Raw genomic sequence first — 20,399 nt, forward strand, 5'->3', positions numbered from 1 at the left:
ATTAATAATATAATATTTTTTTGAAAAACTTTTGTATAAAACTATGATAATTGAATTAGTAATTCTTTAAATTACAAACATAACTTGGAATATTTAGTAAAAATATGATTATATTGTTATTTGTTTTTCATTAAATTTAATTATATTGTTGTTTATTTATATAATGAATTTTTTTGATTATTTAATACAACAATGAATATAACATACTTATTTTTATAAATATATATGTAAAATTGATTTTTTTTTATATATGAATTAAGAGAATATGACAAGGAATTGGTGAAAAACAATGACTTTTATGTAATTAAATTTATATTCATAAAATAAAAAAATGTCACACCTCGAAAACGAGACGTGCTATCGACGTTGTTTAAAAATTTAAAATCGTGAAACAACAAGCCAAGAAATATATAAAATAGCCAAAAATCAGTCTATTACATAAATCAGAATTTTTTTACAGTGTAAAACACAAATGATGAAGCAATAACGTAAAGGAAAATAAATCTTAAACCGATGCTTGAAACTCCATGTTTCAAACTTGATTACCAACCCCAAAACTTGGTGTTCGTCATCTTCCAATTGATTTCCGCCCTTATCTGGGGAGAGAAGTAGGCCGATTGTATACAACAATATCGAAATATATATATATAATTTGAGTTCAAATCGCAACATTAATCAACATATGAGAGAAATAGAATTCGAAAAAACAACATTAAAACATATCATAATTGAAGCATAAACTTATACAAAGCACTGATATTAATCATTTTATCTATGATATACTGATCAGTCCCTAATTGTTACTCATGTAATGGGACGATACCATATATCGGTTATTATAATCCATCGTATCAGAGCTTTATTTTATCTTATCATATTTCGGAAATTTCTTACTACTTTTAATTCGAATCTCAACATTGCATTTTCAAGATTTCATAACATTGCAAAGGAATCATGAGGAATGAAACATATCTGAATTAAAGAACATGAATCGAGTAGCGTATGATCGAATTTTCAAAACACAAGAACATAATCATTTTAAAGCATGTATATTAGCCTACTTACAATTATTGAAACAACAAAAAAATGTGAAATGCTTGTGGTAATGCTCAAACACATGGATGCTTCTTGCTGCCGAAACGTGGCTCGAATAGGTGCTGCTTATGCTCGAAAAAAAGGGCTACTTGGCTCGAGTCTTGGACAAATTTTTGATCAACTTTGGGAAATTGTTTGCTTGAAATTGGGAAAACAAGGCTAAAAAATTATGTTGATCTTCTTGCACGAAAATTTTATTGTTTGAGTGATATGTTGGTGTGATTTTTCCTCTTAATTCTTTGGGTATTTATAGGGGACTTGGACTAGCTGAATGTTAATGATTTTAAGACATTACACCCCATTTTAATGCTATTATTAGCCAAAAATGAGCTGTTACAAGTTTGATTTGAAAAGTTGTAATTGGTCAAATGAGAATTTAACTTGGCCTTTCAAATTTCAAAACAAATCTGATGCCAAGATATTTAAATTTCAAAAATTGCAAAGAAGTAAAAAGCTTGTACAAGGTTTTATATATATAGATATACATAGAATCTTGAGTCTTCACAAAAAATACTCTTTCAAATAATAAATTATTAAATTCTATATAATTTAATAAAATGTCATCTTCAATGGGCCCTTATGTAACGTACCGTATTTTTTTACCATTCAAAATTTGCGGAAAAATTAAAAATTTTCTTAAACATAAAATTCATTCAGTCGTTACTTATCATTCAACATAATAATATTTAAAATCAACATCCCATACTCAAATTTTCCAACAAAGTACTTATTCCAAATTATCTCACAACCAACATAAAAACATAATATTTTAAAGTTTTCATAAAACATAAACATAGTGGTCCTCGGGTTTAGCCTTCCGCTCAGTCCAAGCCTGCCCCTTGGTCGCCACCTCATGTCTCCTCATCAACATACTCACCTGCATCGATCAAGTCTAGTGAGTCTAAAGACTCAACACGTATAAACTGGGAATAACGAGTACTTACATAATAAAATCGCATACAACTTCAAAATAGATCGTACATACTTCAAACTTGAACTTTGCATAATAAACTTAAACTTTCATAAACTTGCTCTTTGCATAAACTTTGAACATATTTGCATACATAATATGACGTGACATCACATAAACTTTTCTTTAACATGCTTTCATACTTCAACATACTTAACTTCATCATTTTGTGTAGAGGATGTTTCAAAGCAAGTGACCCTGATAGGTGGTGTTTTTACGTGTTTATTGCATTAGTTTTAGTTGTGTTTGCATTGTGCATGCATGCATTTCATCTGCATTTTGTTCATTTTAGAGTAATCATTGGCATTTTATCATGTCTCACTCGTGTGTGGTGAATCTGTAGGAAAAATGGTCGGAAAGCGGAGCAAAATGTGGAATCCAAGAAGTTGGACAGAATACTTGGCGCCCGAGCGGTAGAAAAGTACCGCCCAGGCGCCACAGAAGACCAGCCGAGGAAACAAGACAGAACGTTGGCGCTCGGGCGGTGATTTTCTACCGCCCGAGCGCGAGAAGGTGTCTTCGGAAGCCATCGTTACAGAAAGTTGGCGCCCGAGCGGTACTTTTATACCGCCCGGGCGCGAGAAGAAAAAGGGCCAAGACAGAGAGTGTGGCGCTCGAGCGGTACTTTTCTACCGCCCGAGCGCCGCCTATTTTTGGAAAATTTTGGACGCGATTTCTTACCTTATTTTGGATGGGGGTTGCGATGGTATGTCTTGGGGACGAATTGGGAGATGATTCAGACATTATTGAGGAGCCACAAAGGTTTTTGGGGAGAGCTTTTGCACTTGGATTGAAGATTCGACGGTTTCCGGGCATCGTTCTTCGCAGATTTTGTCACGCCTAGTATTTCTAGTTTATTTTCCTTTGTTTAAACATTGTGTTGCTTATTTTAATTATGAATTCTAGTAGCTAACTTTCATATTTGTCGGGATTAAAGGGGATCCTACCCCAAACTTTTAGTTGATTAATTTATATTTTGAGTTGTGCTTTATTCTTGATTGTACTACGATTTTTATTGTGTCGTTTGAGCGTAGCTAACTTTTACGACAATTTTATATCACGAGTGAGTTCGAGAGAATAACTAGTGATAGGATCGAGTAGTATAATCTGTGGATCTACAATTTGCATAGACATATGAAATTGGATACGTGCCGATAGTCATAGTCCTTAGGGTCGAAAACTAGGGGATTTCATCAATCGAAATGCGGTTCATTCTTGATAAATAATTAAAGACATTTAATTATTTTATTGCGTGAATTAGTTTGGCATAGCTCGAGAGAGTGTGTTCAATTGAATAGGAAATCCTGTCGGAAGCGTAGAACACAATCGAACGAATTAATTAATTAATAAGGGGTAGGTGAACCAGAATTCCCAACAAATTCTTTTATCATTTGAAATTTAATCCATTGATTTGGCATTCATATTTCATCATTTAATCTTTGAGCTTGTTTATTTAAATTTTCTTGAATTTTATTAGTCATAAAACAAACAATCAAATTTCGTCGCTAAAGTTTTAATAACTAAAATAATAATTGTTCAACACAGTCTTCAGTGGAACGATACTCGTACTCACGTACACTATATTATAACTTGACATCGTGCACTTGCGATTTATTTTGAGCATACAAAATCATATTTTTATTGGGGATTTTATAGTGCAAGTTTTGCTCGATCAGACCCATAACATAATAAATATCTGATCAGACAAACCACAGTACTGGGCTGACAGGGACGTATCCACTGCCACATACATAAGATCCCCGTTCATAATTTAACGGGCTGGTTGGTCCCCGTTCATAATTTAACGCCTTCCAACCACGATCTAACACGTTCATCATTTAACGGGGTGGAGAGGTCCTCGGCCACGTTCACCGACTTCCAAACTCATTCACTTTTTTTTGGTCACAAGACATTTAGCATACCTCAAAAACTTCAAATATTTTCTTTGCACGTCATACATAGTTACTTGGCACTGAGGGATTCGTTGGATGTCAATCGTGTCGTTGCTGCAACATACTAACATGAATTCATAAGCTTAACGTGTACAACTTAAACGTAAAAGTCATGCTTAATCTCAAGCTAAATAAATTTTTAGAACATTCTATAATTTCTCACCACTTGACCTTGTAAAACATCAATGTTAAATCATAGCATAAAACCTCAAACCAAACCTTAAGTGATAAAATATTTATCCCAAAAACAGAAGCTACACGGACCCCGTACCCAGGTCAGGCCCCGGGTCCGTGTAGGTACTGCCTCATATGTGTCATGTAAAAGAAGGGGTACGGACCCCGTCCCTAGGTCCGTGTAGGGGTCCGTGTCTGTGCGTTTAAATATGTGTCGAAGAAATGAGAAGGCACGAACCCCGTGCTAACCTCCGTCTCCGGGTCCGTGTCCGTCTGCCCAACGAATTATTTGATGAAAATTTTATAACATGTCTATTCTCCCAATTAACACATAATGCATCAAGATTCAACACTATGAGACCATTCTAGGACACCATAACAATGAACTAAACTTTTATAATCACCCTACAATTTATACGACCCAAAAATACTGTCATTTATATTAAAGTTTATTTCTTACGACTTCTTAATAATTTAAGCTCTTAACGACATGAATCAAAACCTCAAAAATACTATAAACATCATTACTAACTTTCTTATATGCAGCAACTATCAACCCTCGATCCCCAACAAAGCCCGCAACATAAAAACTTCAAGAACACATTAAAATTCATAACTTTCTTGAAACACGATTTGAGCAGTCATACGAAAAACATCATAACTCACTCGTTTTTAATCTAAATAACTAGAATTTTATATCAAATCAAACGTATCGAAAAGATCTACGTTTTTGTAGTTGAAAGTTTTCTCAAAATATATACCGAAAAATTGCAGTTTTCGAAAGAACATCAAAACATGAGTTTTCGGATTTAATTTGAGCAGTCATACTAAAAACACCATAACTCACTCGTTTTTAATCCAAATAACTCGAATTCTATATCAAATCGAACGTATCGAAAAGATCTACGTTTTCGTGGCTGAAAGTTTTCTCAAAATATGTACCGAAAAATTGCAGTTTTCGAAAGAACATCAAAACAGAAATTTTTGGATCTAAAATTTGTTCAAAACATATTCAATACATTTCTTGCTCAAACTTCTACATCATATATACATTTTTATGCTTAAAAACAACTCAACACATAATATGACATGATCGATGCAGCAAGAACAGATTATACATGCCTTTTGATATTTAAAATACCGTAACGACGATACCGAAGCGGAACGAGTGCGAGGATTGATCTGGGCGATTGTAGCTCGATTTTTTTCTTGAAATAAAAATGAACTAAAATTGCTAGAATATTTCAGAGAGAGTAAACGTTTGATGATGGGAAAGATGGGATAGAACTTAAATAATTATTCAAACCCTTTTTCAAAGAACATTTTCAAAAGAAGACAATTTAAAAATGAGTTTTGTGTGTGTGTATATATGACATGCGTGTATATGTATGTGTAAATGTGTGAGTGTGTGTGTGAGTCAAAGTGTGTGTTTTATATATATATATATATATATATATATATATATATATATATATATATATATATATAATTTAATTAGACTCTTAAATTTCTAAAATTAATTAAATTATTTAAAATACTTCATCCTTATCTTAAATAATATACTGCATAAAAATTTACTAAAAATCGTCCCGGTCTCCTTCCCTCGATCTCGCCTCGAATAATCGCCTGAAACATAAAACTCAAGAAAACATTTTAACGTACATTAAATAAACATAAATAATTAAAATAATAAATTTCATAAATTAAATAAATGCATGGATTTTACGTATACTGATTTTTGGGCTTTACAATATCTTCCCTACTTATAAAAATTTCGTCCTCGAAATTAAGTCTTACCGAACAACTCTAGGTAACGAAGTCTCATATCTGCTTCAGCTTCCCAAGTGGCCTCCTCCACTGATTGATTCAGCCATTGGACTTTGACTAATTTAATCGTCTTATTTCGAAGCCTACGCTCTTGCCTGTCTAAAATTTTAATCGGTCTTTCTTCATAAGACAGGTCTGGAGTCAACTGCAACGGCTCATGGCTCAGAACATACGAAGGATTTGCTAGATACTTCCTCAACATCGAAACGTGAAATACATTGTGCACTCCGGCCAAATTCGGCGGTAGGGCTACACGATAAGCTAGTGTTCCAACTCTGTCAAGAATCTCGAACGGTCCAATAAATCTCGGACTCAGCTTACCTCTCTTCCCAAATCTCATAACACCCTTCATAGGTAATATCTTAACAAATACATGATTACCTACAGCAGATTCAAGATCTCTCCTTCTCTTATCAGCATAACTCTTCTGACGACTCTGGGCGGTCTTCATTCTGTCACGAATCTTAACCACCACATCTGCAGTCTGCTGAACTATTTCTGGACCAAGTTCTGCGCTCTCACCAACTTCATCCCAATGAACTGGCGATCTGCACTTTCGTCCATACAAAGCTTCATAAGGAGCCATACCTATTGATGATTGAAAACTGTTATTGTAGGTAAACTCCACAAGTGGTAGTTTAGACTCCCAAGTCCCCTGAAAATCAATCATACAAGCTCTCAACAAATCCTCTAATATCTGAATCACTCACTCAGACTGGCCATCTGTCTGAGGGTGAAATGCAGTACTGAATAACAATTTCGTCCCCATGGCTGCATGTAAACTTTTTCAGAAGGACGATGTAAACCTCGGATCCCTGTCTGACACAATAGAAACTGGAATCCCATGCAAACGAACTATCTCCCTGATATAAAGCTCTGCATACTGCGTCATGGAGAAAGTCGTCTTTACTGGTAAGAAATGTGCCGACTTAGTTAGTCGATCCACTATAACCCAAATGGCATTAAATCCTTTGACTGACCTCGGCAAACCCACAACAAAATCCATGGTGATATTCTCTAGGGGTGTCAATCGGGTGGGTTGGGTCGGGTTTCGGGTCAACCCGCGAAATTTTTTTTACTTTTTTTTTTCAACCCGAACCCGAACCCGAAGCAACCCGAAAACCCCCAACCCGAACACGAACCCGTATAACCCAATTCAACCCGTCTAACCCGAATTTTATTAATTTTTTTATATATATTTTTTAAAAAAATTAATGAAAAAAATTCAAAAAAATAAAAATAATAAAAATATTTTAATTTAAACACATAATAACAAAATTTTCGATTTAAATTTGAAAGTTTAATCGTAGAAAATTAAAAGCATATTTACTAAATCAAATAAAAAATTGTTAAAAAAATAAAAATATGTAAAATAAATATCAAATGATGAAAATTTAGCACATAAATATACAATAAATTTTGTTCAAACATACAATATATAAAAATATAGGTAATATTTTCAAAAAAAAGTTTGTGGGTCAACCCGCGACCCAACCCGAAACCCGCCTAACATGACACTAACCCGAATCCACTGAACCCGAAAAACCCCAACCCGAACCTGATTTTTTTCGTATTGGGTCGTGTCGGGTTGACGGGTCGTTTCGCATTTTGACACCCCTAATATTCTCCCATTTCCACTCTGGAATGGGAAGTGACTTAAGCATCCCTGCTGGTCTCTGATGCTCTGCTTTCACTAGTTGACAAGTGAGACATTCTGATACATATCTGCGGATGTCTCATTTCATCCCTGGCCACCAATACAAAATTTGCAAGTCTTTGTACATCTTGGTACCTCCTGGATGAATAGAATACGGAGATGCGTGTGTCTCTGACAAAATATCATGTCTGATTGAATCACCATTAGGCACCCACATTCTATCTTTGTATCTCACAATACCATCTGACACTGTGTAGAGAACACTGCCCTTCGCTTTATCTTTCAATCTCCATTTCTGTAGTTGCTCATCTGAAGACTGTCCTGCTCGAATACGGTCTAACAAAGAAGATTTGACTGTCAGATTAGACAGCTTAGGAGCTTTGCCCTTGCGATAAACTTCCAAGTCAAACCTTTGAATCTCATACTGAAGAGATCTCTGAGCTGATAAATGAGCTATGACTGCAACTTTTCTACTCAATGCGTCTGCGACAACATTAGCTTTTCCCGGATGATAGCTAATTTCACAGTCGTAATCCTTAACCAGTTCTAACCAACGTCTCTGTCTCATATTTAATTCTTTCTGTGTGAAGAAATATTTGAGACTCTTGTGATCAGTGAAAATCTGACATTTCTCACCGTATAGATAGTGTCTCCAAATTTTCAATGCAAAAACAACGGCTGCTAACTCAAGATCATGTGTCGGGTAGTTTTTCTCATGTACCTTCAACTATCTGGAAGCATAAGCTATGACCCGACCCTGTTGCATCAATACTGCTCCTAAACCGAGCTTAGATGCATCAGTGTATAACACAAAATCTCCTTGATCTGATGGCATGGCTAACACTGGTGCTGAAATAAGAGCTTGCTTCAAAGTATCGAAGCTCTTCTGACATTCTTCACTCCACACAAACTTAGCATTCTTCTTGGTCAATGAAGTGAGTGGCACTGCTATGGATGAAAACCCTTGAATGAATTTACGGTAGTAACCAGCTAAACCCAGAAAACTGCGGATTTCAGATGCATTCTTTGGTTCAACCCATTCCTTGACAGTTGCTACCTTCGCTGGATCCACCTCAATACCACTACTAGATACTATATGACCCAAAAACGCTACCTTTTCCAACCAAAATTCGCACTTACTGAATTTCGCAAATAACTTGCGACTCTGAAGAATCTGTAAGACTATCCTCAAATGCTGGTTATGTTCTTCATAGCTCTTCGAGTATATGAGGATGTCGTCAATAAATACTATGACGAACTGATCAAGATACTGATGGAATACTCGATTCATGAGATCCATGAAAATAGCTGGAGCATTCGTTACTCCAAACGGCATCACTAAAAACTCGTAATGCCCATACCGTGTCCTGAAAGCAGTCTTGTGGACATCTGCATCTTTTACTTTCAGCTGATGATACCCTGATCGAAGATCTATCTTAGAAAATACAGTAGCTCCCTGCAATTGATCAAACAAATCTTCTATTCTAGGCAATGGATACTTATTCTTGATCGTTACTTTATTTAACTCACGGTAATCGATACAAAGCCTCATGCTCCCATCTTTCTTTTTCACAAATAATACCGGTGCTCCCCAAGGTGAGAAACTAGGGTGAATAAATTCCTTGTCTAGAAGCTCCTGTATCTGCTTCTTGAGCTCTAACATCTCAGCTGGAGCTAATCTGTATGGTGCCTTAGAGATTGGCACTGTGCCTGGCATGAGTTCGATGGCAAACTCCACCTCTCTATTCGGTGGAAGGCCTGCGACGTCATCTGGAAAGACGTCTGGAAAATCTCTTACTACTGGCACCTCTGATATAGATGGAGTGGGTACGTCAGGTGCTGAGACAATACTGGCCAAGAAAGCCTGGCACCCTTTGGAAATCAATCTCCTCGCCTGTATGCAAGAAATCATGCGAGGAAAACTCCTCCATCTAGCTGGCTCGAATAGAAACTACTCCATGCCCACTGGTCTGACCAACACTGACCTCTTCTGAAAATCAATAAGAACTTTGTTCTTTGTCAACCAGTCCATTCTCAAAATGATATCAAACTCTGCATTGGCAATATGATCAAATCTGCATATACCAGGTGACCATGCATTTCCAAATCAATGTCTCTAACCACACTGGTAGCTAATAGCTCTTCCCCTGATGGAACTATCACCGAAATTTTACGTCTAGGCCAATGGACTTGAGATCCAAATGATTAGCAAAGGTCTCCGATATAAAGGAGTGAGTGGCTCCTGAATCTATCAGTACAGTTGTGGCTAATCTCTTTATGAAAATATTTCCTGAGAGATGTTAACACCACACCAAACTTATATCCCAAAATTCTATCATTAACATTAAGCATAGTTGAAATCAATATATTTCCATTAACTTGAAAGTTTTACTAACACTCTAATAATCTCAAGTAAAATTTCCATATGCAAGGCAAATAATACCAAGCTTAAATAGAAATGATTACCGGTCAGTAGTGTATTGTCTGGGTTCGCTTCTTGTGCATGCATGGCAAATACCCTCCCTTGGGTCGGTTGCTTCCACTGAGGACACTGCTTCAGCATGTGGTCCGTAGATCCACATTTAAAACATTTACCTGACCCATACAGACACGGTCCTGGATGATGTCGGTTGCACTTGGGACATGCCGGAATATTGGCGGGCTTCTGTGGCGCCCCCTGCTGTTGAATAGGACCCTTGCCTCTAGGTGGTACTTGGTAAGGTTTCTTTCCAGGCTGCCCCTGAAAAGGTTTCTTGTGCTGAGGTCGCTGATACGGATGCTGCGACTGCGGTGGTGCCTGGTAGGGCCTCTTTCCCAACCTATCAGTCTCAATGTCTCGCTGGTCTTGCTCCGCCGCCAGAGCTCCAGAAACGGCAGCTGTATATGTAGTAGGGCAAGTTACCCTCACATCACGGCACAAGACTGGCCGCAAACCACCCATGAAATGCCTCAGTTTTGCTCGGGTATCATTAGCTATGAGTGGCACAAAGTAGCAACTCTGCTCAAACTTTCTCACAAGTTCAGCCACACTACTATCTCCCTGTCGTAGCGTCACGAATTCTGTAGTCAAACGAGCCTGTACCTCCTCAGTGAAGTACTTAGCGAAGAACATCTCTTTGAATCCATCCCAAGACAACATCGACAAATTAACTGCCACCGATGCACTGTCCCACAATCGTCTTGCATCCCCTGCTAGGAGAAAAATGGCACATCGGACTCGATCCACATCCTGCAATTCCATATACTCAAAGATCACCTCTATAGACTTAACCCACTCTTCCGCCACCATAGGATTCGTAGTCCCTGAGAACTTATGAGGATTCATCTTCTGAAATCTTTCATACACTGCTTCCGGTTGGGACCTTGGTCCTGTACCTCCTGCTGCTGGAGCCTGGTTCCCCGCAACCTGTGCGAAGAACTGTCATAGCTGCAAGCATCTGTGCCTGCATATCTGGAGGTAGAGGAGGAGGAGTGGCTCTTTCCCCATCACGAGACTCTCGGTCCTCATCCCTAGCTCCACGGGCAATCAAACGTCTAGGAGCCATACTGTTCTAAAATTCCCCAATAGGTAAATCCAACATGCATATGAACATGATATCAATAACATAAAATGTACGTAACTGAACTTTAAAAATATGGACATGCTGAAATCATACTTAATGCATACTACATAACATAAATCTTTGAAAACTTAAAACTTACAGACTTGAGGTGTGACCTTATGAGCTTCTTGCGACTGCAGTAGACATAACCCTTTACAAGAACACCGCTCTGATACCAACTGTAACGTAACCGTATTTTTTTACCATTCAAAATTTGCAGGAAAAATTAAAAATTTTCTTAAACATAAAATTCATACAGTCGTTACTTATCATTCAACATAATAATATTTAAAATCAACATCACATACTCAAATTTTCCAACAAAGTACTTATTCCAAATTATCTCACAACCAACATAAAAACATAATATTTTAAAGTTTTCATAAAACATAAACATAGTGGTCCTCGGGTTTAGCCTTCCGCTCAGTCCAAGCCTGCCCCTTGGTCGTCCACCTCCTGTCTCCTCATCAATATACTCACCTGCATCGATCAAGTCTAGTGAGTCTAAAGACTCAACACGTATAAACTGGGAATAACGAGTACTTACATAATAAAATCGCATACAACTTCAAAATAGATCGTACATACTTCAAACTTGAACTTTGCATAATAAACTTAAACTTTCATAAACTTGCTCTTTGCATAAACTTTGAACATATTTGCATACATAATATGACGTGTCATCACATAAACTTTTCTTTAACATGCTTTCATACTTCAACATACTTAACTTCATCATTTTGTGTAGAGGATGTTTCAAAGCAAGTGACCCATAACATAATAAATATCTGATCAGACAAACCACAGTACTGAGCTGACAGGGACGTATCCACTGCCACATACATAAGATCCCCGTTCATAATTTAACGGGCTGGTTGGTCCCCGTTCATAATTTAACGCTTTCCAACCACGATCTAACCCGTTCATGATTTAACGGGGTGGAGAGGTCCTCGGCCATGTTCACCGACTTCCAAACCCATTCACTTTTTTTTTGTCACAAGACATTTAGCATACCTCAAAAACTTCAAATATTTTCTTTGCACGTCATACATACTTACTTGGCGCTGAGGGATTCGTTGGATGTCAATCGTGTCGTTGCTGCAACATACTAACATGAATTCATAAGCTTAACGTGTACAACTTAAACGTAAAAGTCATGCTTATCTCAAGCTAAATAAATTCTTAGAACATTCTATAATTTCTCACCACTTGACCTTGTAAAACATCAATGTTAAATCATAGCATAAAACCTCAAACCAAACCTTAAGTGATAAAATATTTATCCCAAAAACTGAAGCTACACGGACCCCGTACCCAGGTCAGGCCCCGGGTCCGTGTAGGTACTGCCTCATATGTGTCATGTAAAAGAAGGGGCACGGACCCCGTCCCTAGGTCCGTGTAGGGGTCCGTGTCTGTGCGTTTAAATATGCTGTCGAAGAAATGAGAAGGCACGAACCCCGTGCTAACCTCCGTCTCCGGGTCCGTGTCCGTCTGCCCAACGAATTATTTGATGAAAATTTTATGACATGTCTATTCTCCCAATTAACACATAATGCATCAAGATTCAACACTATGAGATCATTCTAGGACACCATAACAATGAACTAAACTTTTATAATCACCCTACAATTTATACGACCCAAAAATACTGTCATTTATATTAAAGTTTATTTCTTACGACTTCTTAATAATTCAAGCTCTTAACGACATGAATCGAAACCTCAAAAATACTCTAAACATCATTACTAACTTTCTTATATGCAGCAACGATCACCCATTGATCCCCAACAAAGCCTGCAACATAAAAACTTCAAGAACACATTAAAATTCATAACTTTCTTGAAACACGATTTGAGCAGTCATACGAAAAACATCATAACTCACTCGTTTTTAATCTAAATAACTCGAATTTTATATCAAATCGAACGTATCGAAAACGATCTACGTTTTTGTAGTTGAAAGTTTTCTCAAAATATATACCGAAAAATTGCAGTTTTCGAAAGAACATCAAAACATGAGTTTTCGGATTTAATTTGAGCAGTCATACTAAAACCACCATAACTCACTCGTTTTTAATCCAAATAACTCGAATTTTATATCAAATCGAACGTATCGAAAAGATCTACGTTTTTGTAGTTGAAAGTTTTCTCAAGAATATGTACCGAGAAATTGCAGTTTTACGAAAGAACATCAAAACAGGAATTTTCGGATCTAAAATTTGTTCAAAACATATTCAATACATTTCTTGCTCAAACTTCTACATCATATATACATTTTTATGCTTAAAAACAACTCAACACATAATATGACATGATCGATGTAGCAAGAACAGATTATACGTGTCTTTTGATATTTAAAATACCGTAACGACGATACCGAAGCGGAACGAGTGCGAGGATTGATCCGGGCGATTGTAGCTCGATTTTTTTCTTGAAATAAAAATGAACTAAAGTTGCTAGAATATTTCAGAGAGAGTAAACATTTGATGAAGGGAAAGATGGGATAGAACTTAAATAATTATTCAAACCCTTTTTCAAAGAACATTTTTCAAAACTCTTATTTAGTCAAAGAAGACAATTTAAAAATGAGTTTTGTGTGTGTATATATGACATGCGTGTATATGTATGTGTAAATTTGTGAGTGTGTGTGTGAGTCAAAGTGTGTGTTTTAGATATATATATATATATATATATATATATATATATATATATATACATATAAACAATTGTAACATGTGTATATTAGTGAATCAATTAAGGCTATTTAACATGAATAAAATATATTTAAAATATTTAACATACTAATTTAAAATAAAACTCATATTAACCTTACTATAAATTTTTAATTTAAATAAGATGCACAAATGCTACAAATTCTAAAATTTTAAAATCAATTAATCATTTAAATAATTTAATTAGACTCTTAAATTTCTAAAATTAATTAAATTATTTAAAATACTTCATCCTTATCTTAAATAATATACTGCATAAAAATTTACTAAAAATCGTCCCGGTCTCCTTCCCTCGATCTCGCCTCGAATAATCGCCTGAAACATAAAACTCAAGAAAACATTTTAACGTACATTAAATAAACATAAATAATTAAAATAATAAATTTCATAAATTAAATAAATGCATGGATTTTACGTATACTGATTTTTGGGCTTTACACCTTAACTCCTAATTGTTATTACAAGACAATTTGATTAGTGTTAATTAATTACAACGGCAAAACGAATAAAAATTTTCTTTACAATGAGCCCAAAATGTGTCAACTATAATTATAATACTAAATATAGTATATAATAAAGTCTCGTCTAAACATATCAAATCATAAATATACCCGCACATAATCAAAATCAACTACATACAACAACTCAAATCCTCGGGACATGCCTCGATATATAGATACATATATACACTCGGATAGACCACTCAACCTCAACTCAGATACGACTCCCTCCAGAAATATTCTCTCCGGTCTCCTGATAACCTGGAGTACTTGCCATTGTCCACACACAAAAACAACAACAACCCTCCTTGGGGGTGAACAAAAGCTCCGTATGGAACAACCATAATATATACAACATGTATCTATACAATGATATATGATGTGCAATGGATGTATGTAGTGGAAATATCAGGTCAAATGCCTATCCACTAGACGTGTATCAGAACCAATCGAATCGCTATCAAATCAATGCTCGAGCTGACACATCAGCCTCAATCAAGTATAAGGAATGATCGTATGATAGCATCGGCAAAATACCATCAAATCTCAATCAATCAATCATAGATGTCACAAATGAATATGTTTTAAGGGTCACATAATGCCAAACATATCACCGTACTCGCAAACCCTATAATCAAATCCAATGATATAAAAGTATCCAATGATCATAGCTCAACATGTATGTCATGTATCGATGTATGAATAAAATGATGTATGTTAACAAAATATTTATTTTATACATCGATATATCAATCATGAATGTCATGTATATCACATCAACTCAACAAGTAAGACATATAGACACATATTCTGAGTCAAATCAATCAAACATATATCATCTGACACATATACAAGCTGTATGTTACTCGATCGTAACATACATCCATTCTTTGTCTTTAGTCAATGTAGCTTTAAGATTTCAATATGGAAAATCTTTCTACATCATCAAAATATTAATTACAATCAACGAATTCATTTAAAATCAACAATTCAAGTTCCAAAATTCTTTTGAAACTTTGAAAATTCATATTAAATCGAAATCGTAACATAATTCAATTCCGACTTTGAAAATTAGTTTCTTGTAGGTGATTATATCGGATATATTGATTTTGACTTCAAATACATGCTTATTTCAGCGATTCAATAAATAACAGTGCTGAAACCAAAAGAAAGTTATCTCAAAAGAACGCTCTCAACGCGAGGATTCCGAATATATAATTTGTTTCGATTTTCGAAAACGTTTCGAGGTAGATTATGACGATAGAACTCGATTTCCTCGTTTGTCTCTCGAAGCCTCCAAAGGAATGAAAAAGAAATGCAAAAAGAAACTCATTCTTATCGGCCTTAAATTATGTGCAGACGGTACACGCTGAGGCGGTAAAGAAATGGCGCCCGAGCACGCCGAGTTCTGTCCGGACAATTTTATCATGCCGCGCTAGGGCGGTAATGAAGTAACGCCCTAGCGCACCATGTTTTGTCCACAAGCCTTGATAATACCGCGTTGGTGCGCATAAGAAGTAATGCCCTAGAGCGTCGCGCCATGTTCTATCCGGAACACTAGGTTTCAAATTAGAAAAAATAGTCAACATGAAAGTTGTAGATCTATGTCTTGGCTTTCATTTGCCACTAACCTTACTCAATTTGGATATCGGACGCGAAATTTAAGCTCATTCTCCCAAAATGTGTTAGTGCAGAAACTTTACTGCACGTGATACAATTCGTGATGAGTTTGCCCCTATTTTCAAATAGATTTGGACTAAATTCAAAACATGAAAGTTCTAGTATTATGTATTAGTTTTTTAGAAATTGGTTTCATTTAATTTGAAATAATACTCAGATAATTATGCTAAAAACCGTAACATATGTCACTTCTCTATTGCGGTTTCAGCATATTATTCAAACACAAATCAATTTCTAATACAATCCACACATAATTTATCACTTTCATTGTCACTTATATACGTCATGCACTTAATAACATTATAATTTCATGAATTATCGTATATCGATAATCAAAATATGATTTACGATAATATGATACAAGATCTTTACATCCTCCCTATGAGAAAAACCACGATTTCTGGAGAAGGAAAAAAATCTCTCCCCCAAATCCCAATTGTAAAAAAATACAGGGTACAAGAATAAACAATTTGACCATTTAGTTTCATAGACAGAGCACTCATTTGGGGAAGGACGACTAGTCCAATTCAACACCCATATTAAATAAATAAATTAATAAATTGAATCATTCCTTTTAAGTTTGATTTTATACATGATAACCTTGTTACATTATTTTTCATTTGGCATGCGTGGCTCGGGGAAATTGAAAAATTTCAGAGATTTGAATTATCATCCGCCTTAAATGATACTTAGTTTTAAAGTCTTCCCTCGATATTCTTATATGATAGTTAGTTTTAAAGTCTTCCCTCGATATTCTTATTCTTCATTTTGATCTCTCACTCTAATAATTTTTAATATAACTAATATTTTACGCGTGCGATTCACATATTGTTATTTTATATAATTAATTAATAAAATTAGTAAGTATAAATGTTTAAAAATTTATTTAAATCAGGTTTAAATGATGGTAAATAACTTTATCTTGATTGAGTAGAGCGGCTACTAAAAAAATGGATAAAATTCATAGACTAATAGCTTTAAAAAAGACTAATTAATCAATATTAATTAACTTTATTTTGAGTAGATTTTGTCTTTATTATCTACTAATGAATTGTTAAATTAGTATATGATCTATTGTAAAAATTATACCGATCATTCATATAAAAATAATTTGATATATCTAACAGTTAACTGTATTTTGAATAGATTTTGTTTTGGTTAGCTATCAATGTATTGTCAAATTAATATATGAATTATTGTAAATTTGATGTCTAAAATCTACAAATTTAATTAAAATAATTATTTTGCCCTCAAATTAAATTATTTTTTCCCAACTTTGTTTTCATTAAATGTAAATAGTAAGTTTTTTGTGAGACATTTCGTAGATCTTTATCATGAAACATGTCAATTATGTCCATATTTACAATAATATTTAATATTTTTGGCATAAAAGTAATAATTTTAATGAGAGTTTTAAATAGGAGGTTTGTCTCACAAAATTGATACGTAAGACCATCTTATAAAAGTTTTTGTGAAATGTAAAATTGGTTGGTACTAGTATTTATGTATGTTTAGTGATTTCTTTTAAAAATATATCGAATTGATATTTTGTGCACAAATTAAAATTCAAATAACCATAAAATTACGAAATGGGTCATATTTTGACATGAAATAATATATAATTTATTTCAAAACATTTTTTTAAAAAATATAACCAAACATAGCCATATTTTTGCTAATCGTTATATAATTGTTTGGAGTGGGTCTCATGTGAGACCGTCTCATGGATCTTAATCTGTGAGACGGGTCGACCCTACCAATATTCACAATAAAAAGTAATACTTTTAACATAAAAAATAATACTTTTTCATGGATGACGCAAATAAGAGATCTGTCTCACAAATATGACTCGTGAGACTGTCTCACACAAGTTTTGCTAATTGTTTGTGCTAAAATAATTTAATTTATAGTCATATTAATTATTTTGATTTTGAAGAGCGAATCTCAAAACTATGTTTATTCGAGGGGGATGACTGCAGTTTACCACATTTCCTGTCCGAATCCCATGTTCGCTACCACCTCTGTCCGTGTCCGCCTCTTTGTTTCTTTGTTTCTTCTTTCTTCCAACATCGGCGCTTAAAATTCTTCCTTTCCCTTCAAAAAGCGCATATCAAATTTGAAATTTTCATTCTCAGAGCTCCCATTTCGTGCAACAATCTTTGAAAAAACATTACCAGATTGAGGAAAATCATCTTTAAAAGTTCTGTTAATCCATCGAAAGAATTGGAATTTTGAGCCGGTTCGAGTTTTAGCTCAAAGGAGTTGAATAGCCATGTTAAATCGGCTAATCAGCCAGCGCCGGGCGCGCCAGTTCCGGCGACTTTTGCGCAATGGCAAGCTGACGCTTTTATGCCTCGTTCTTACCGTCGTAGTCTTGCGTGGGAATCTTGGCGCCGGAAGATTCGGCACGCCGGAGAAAGATCTTGACGAGATTCGAGAAACCTTCTCATACATACGCAAGCACGCCGAGCCTCGCCGCGCTTTGGTAGAGCCTTCAAAGGGGCAGCGGAAACCCAGTGATGGTACGGAAAATGGCATCAAGAATTATGCTGAATTTGATATGAAGAAGATTTTGAAAGACGAGGATGACGGGGTTGAGGAATTCAAGCGTGATTCGACGCAACCTTATAGTTTGGGTCCAAAGATTGAGAACTGGGATCAAATGAGAGACGAATGGCTGAAGAAGCATCCAAATGTCCCTAATTTAATTGCAGAAAAGAAGCCCAGGGTATTGCTGGTGACTGGGTCGTCGCCCAAGCCGTGCGAGAATCCGGTGGGGGATCATTACTTGTTGAAATCGATCAAGAATAAGATTGATTACTCTAGGCTTCATGGGATTGAGGTATTTTACAATATGGCCTTGCTTGATGCAGAAATGGCGGGATTTTGGGCGAAACTGCCGTTGATTCGGAAGCTTTTGTTGTCCCATCCAGAGGTGGAGTTCTTGTGGTGGATGGACAGTGATGCAATGTTCACAGATATGGCCTTTGAGGTGCCGTGGGAGAGGTATAAGGAGCATAACTTGGTGATGCACGGTTGGAACGAAATGGTGTATGATCAAAAAAACTGGATTGGTTTGAACACAGGGAGTTTCTTGTTGAGAAATTGTCAGTGGTCTTTAGACATTCTTGATACATTGGCACCAATGGGGCCGAAAGGGAAGGTTAGGGAAGAAGCAGGGAAGCTTTTAACTCGGGAGCTAAAGGATAGACCGGTTTTTGAGGCGGATGATCAGTCTGCAATGGTGTATATATTGGCAACACAGAAGGATAAGTGGAGTGATAAGGTTTATCTTGAGAACGCTTACTATCTGCATGGTTATTGGGGCATTTTGGTGGATAAGTACGAGGAAATGATTAAGAAATATCATCCGGGTCTGGGTGATGACCGTTGGCCGCTTGTTACTCACTTCGTGGGTTGCAAGCCTTGTGCAAAGTTTGGGGATTATCCGGTTGAAAGATGCTTGAAACAGATGGATCGTGCATTCAACTTTGGAGATGACCAAATCCTTCAAATATATGGTTTCTCTCATAAATCACTAGCCAGTCGGTGGGTGAAGAGAATACGGAATGAAACTGGCAATCCTCTTGAAGTAAGAGCTCATCTGGGGTTGCTTCACTTGCATCCTAAGCTGTGAAAATGTCATTTTCTTGAGTAGGCATGGAGATCCGATGAAAGGGACTGACTTGCCCTTTTCATATCAAGATTTTTGTCTCTAGGAATACATGTAAAATTTCGAATTTTTATTGTTTTAGTGTAATTCGTTTGTTTGGATTGTTCTGCTGCACGGATTACATTATTTTGAGCTGGTTAATCCAATCCGAACTCATCCCTTTTCGGTTTATTTGATTCTTTCCCTGAATTTCATGATCTTCGCAAATTGATGTTTGATCTGCAATGCCACACAGCTGGTGGACCTGTAGTTTCATCAGTTATGATGGCCTACAACAAGTATAGGATTCTTGGTTTTGGCCGAGTAGCTCATTTATGCCTCAATCGGCATCGAACTTCTTCTCCATTTGTCCACGCAAAGCACGCGATATACGCATGTCGGGATCGTGCCATGTTTTTTAAAAAAAAAAAATTACTTCCATTAATGTGTAAAAAGTGTTACAATAAAAATACACTGAACATCCCCAGAAGATAAAGAAGTTTGAAACACATTAATACAAAACCAAATACAACACGAAATCAACAAATCTATATCAATA

General features: G+C 35.8%; 1 protein-coding gene across 1 annotated transcript; it reads left to right on the forward strand.

The window, feature by feature from the left end:
• The first annotated feature begins 18,144 nt into the window (after nucleotides 1–18,144).
• On the forward strand, nucleotides 18,145–20,032 carry LOC140830759 (xyloglucan 6-xylosyltransferase 2-like). Its single transcript, XM_073194229.1, has one exon. It carries the CDS (start codon nucleotides 18,461–18,463, stop codon nucleotides 19,823–19,825), a length of 1,365 nt encoding a protein of 454 aa, XP_073050330.1. The 5' UTR covers nucleotides 18,145–18,460; the 3' UTR covers nucleotides 19,826–20,032.
• The last annotated feature ends 367 nt before the right edge of the window (nucleotides 20,033–20,399 follow it).

This window comes from Primulina eburnea, chromosome 4, assembly GCF_022965805.1.
Source record: "Primulina eburnea isolate SZY01 chromosome 4, ASM2296580v1, whole genome shotgun sequence".
Lineage (NCBI taxonomy): Eukaryota > Viridiplantae > Streptophyta > Magnoliopsida > Lamiales > Gesneriaceae > Primulina > Primulina eburnea.

Excerpts from the sequence above, each read along its gene's own strand:
- LOC140830759 (XM_073194229.1), top strand. The coding sequence starts at position 18,461 with ATGTTAAATCGGCTAATCAGCCAGCGCCGGGCGCGCCAGTTCCGGCGA.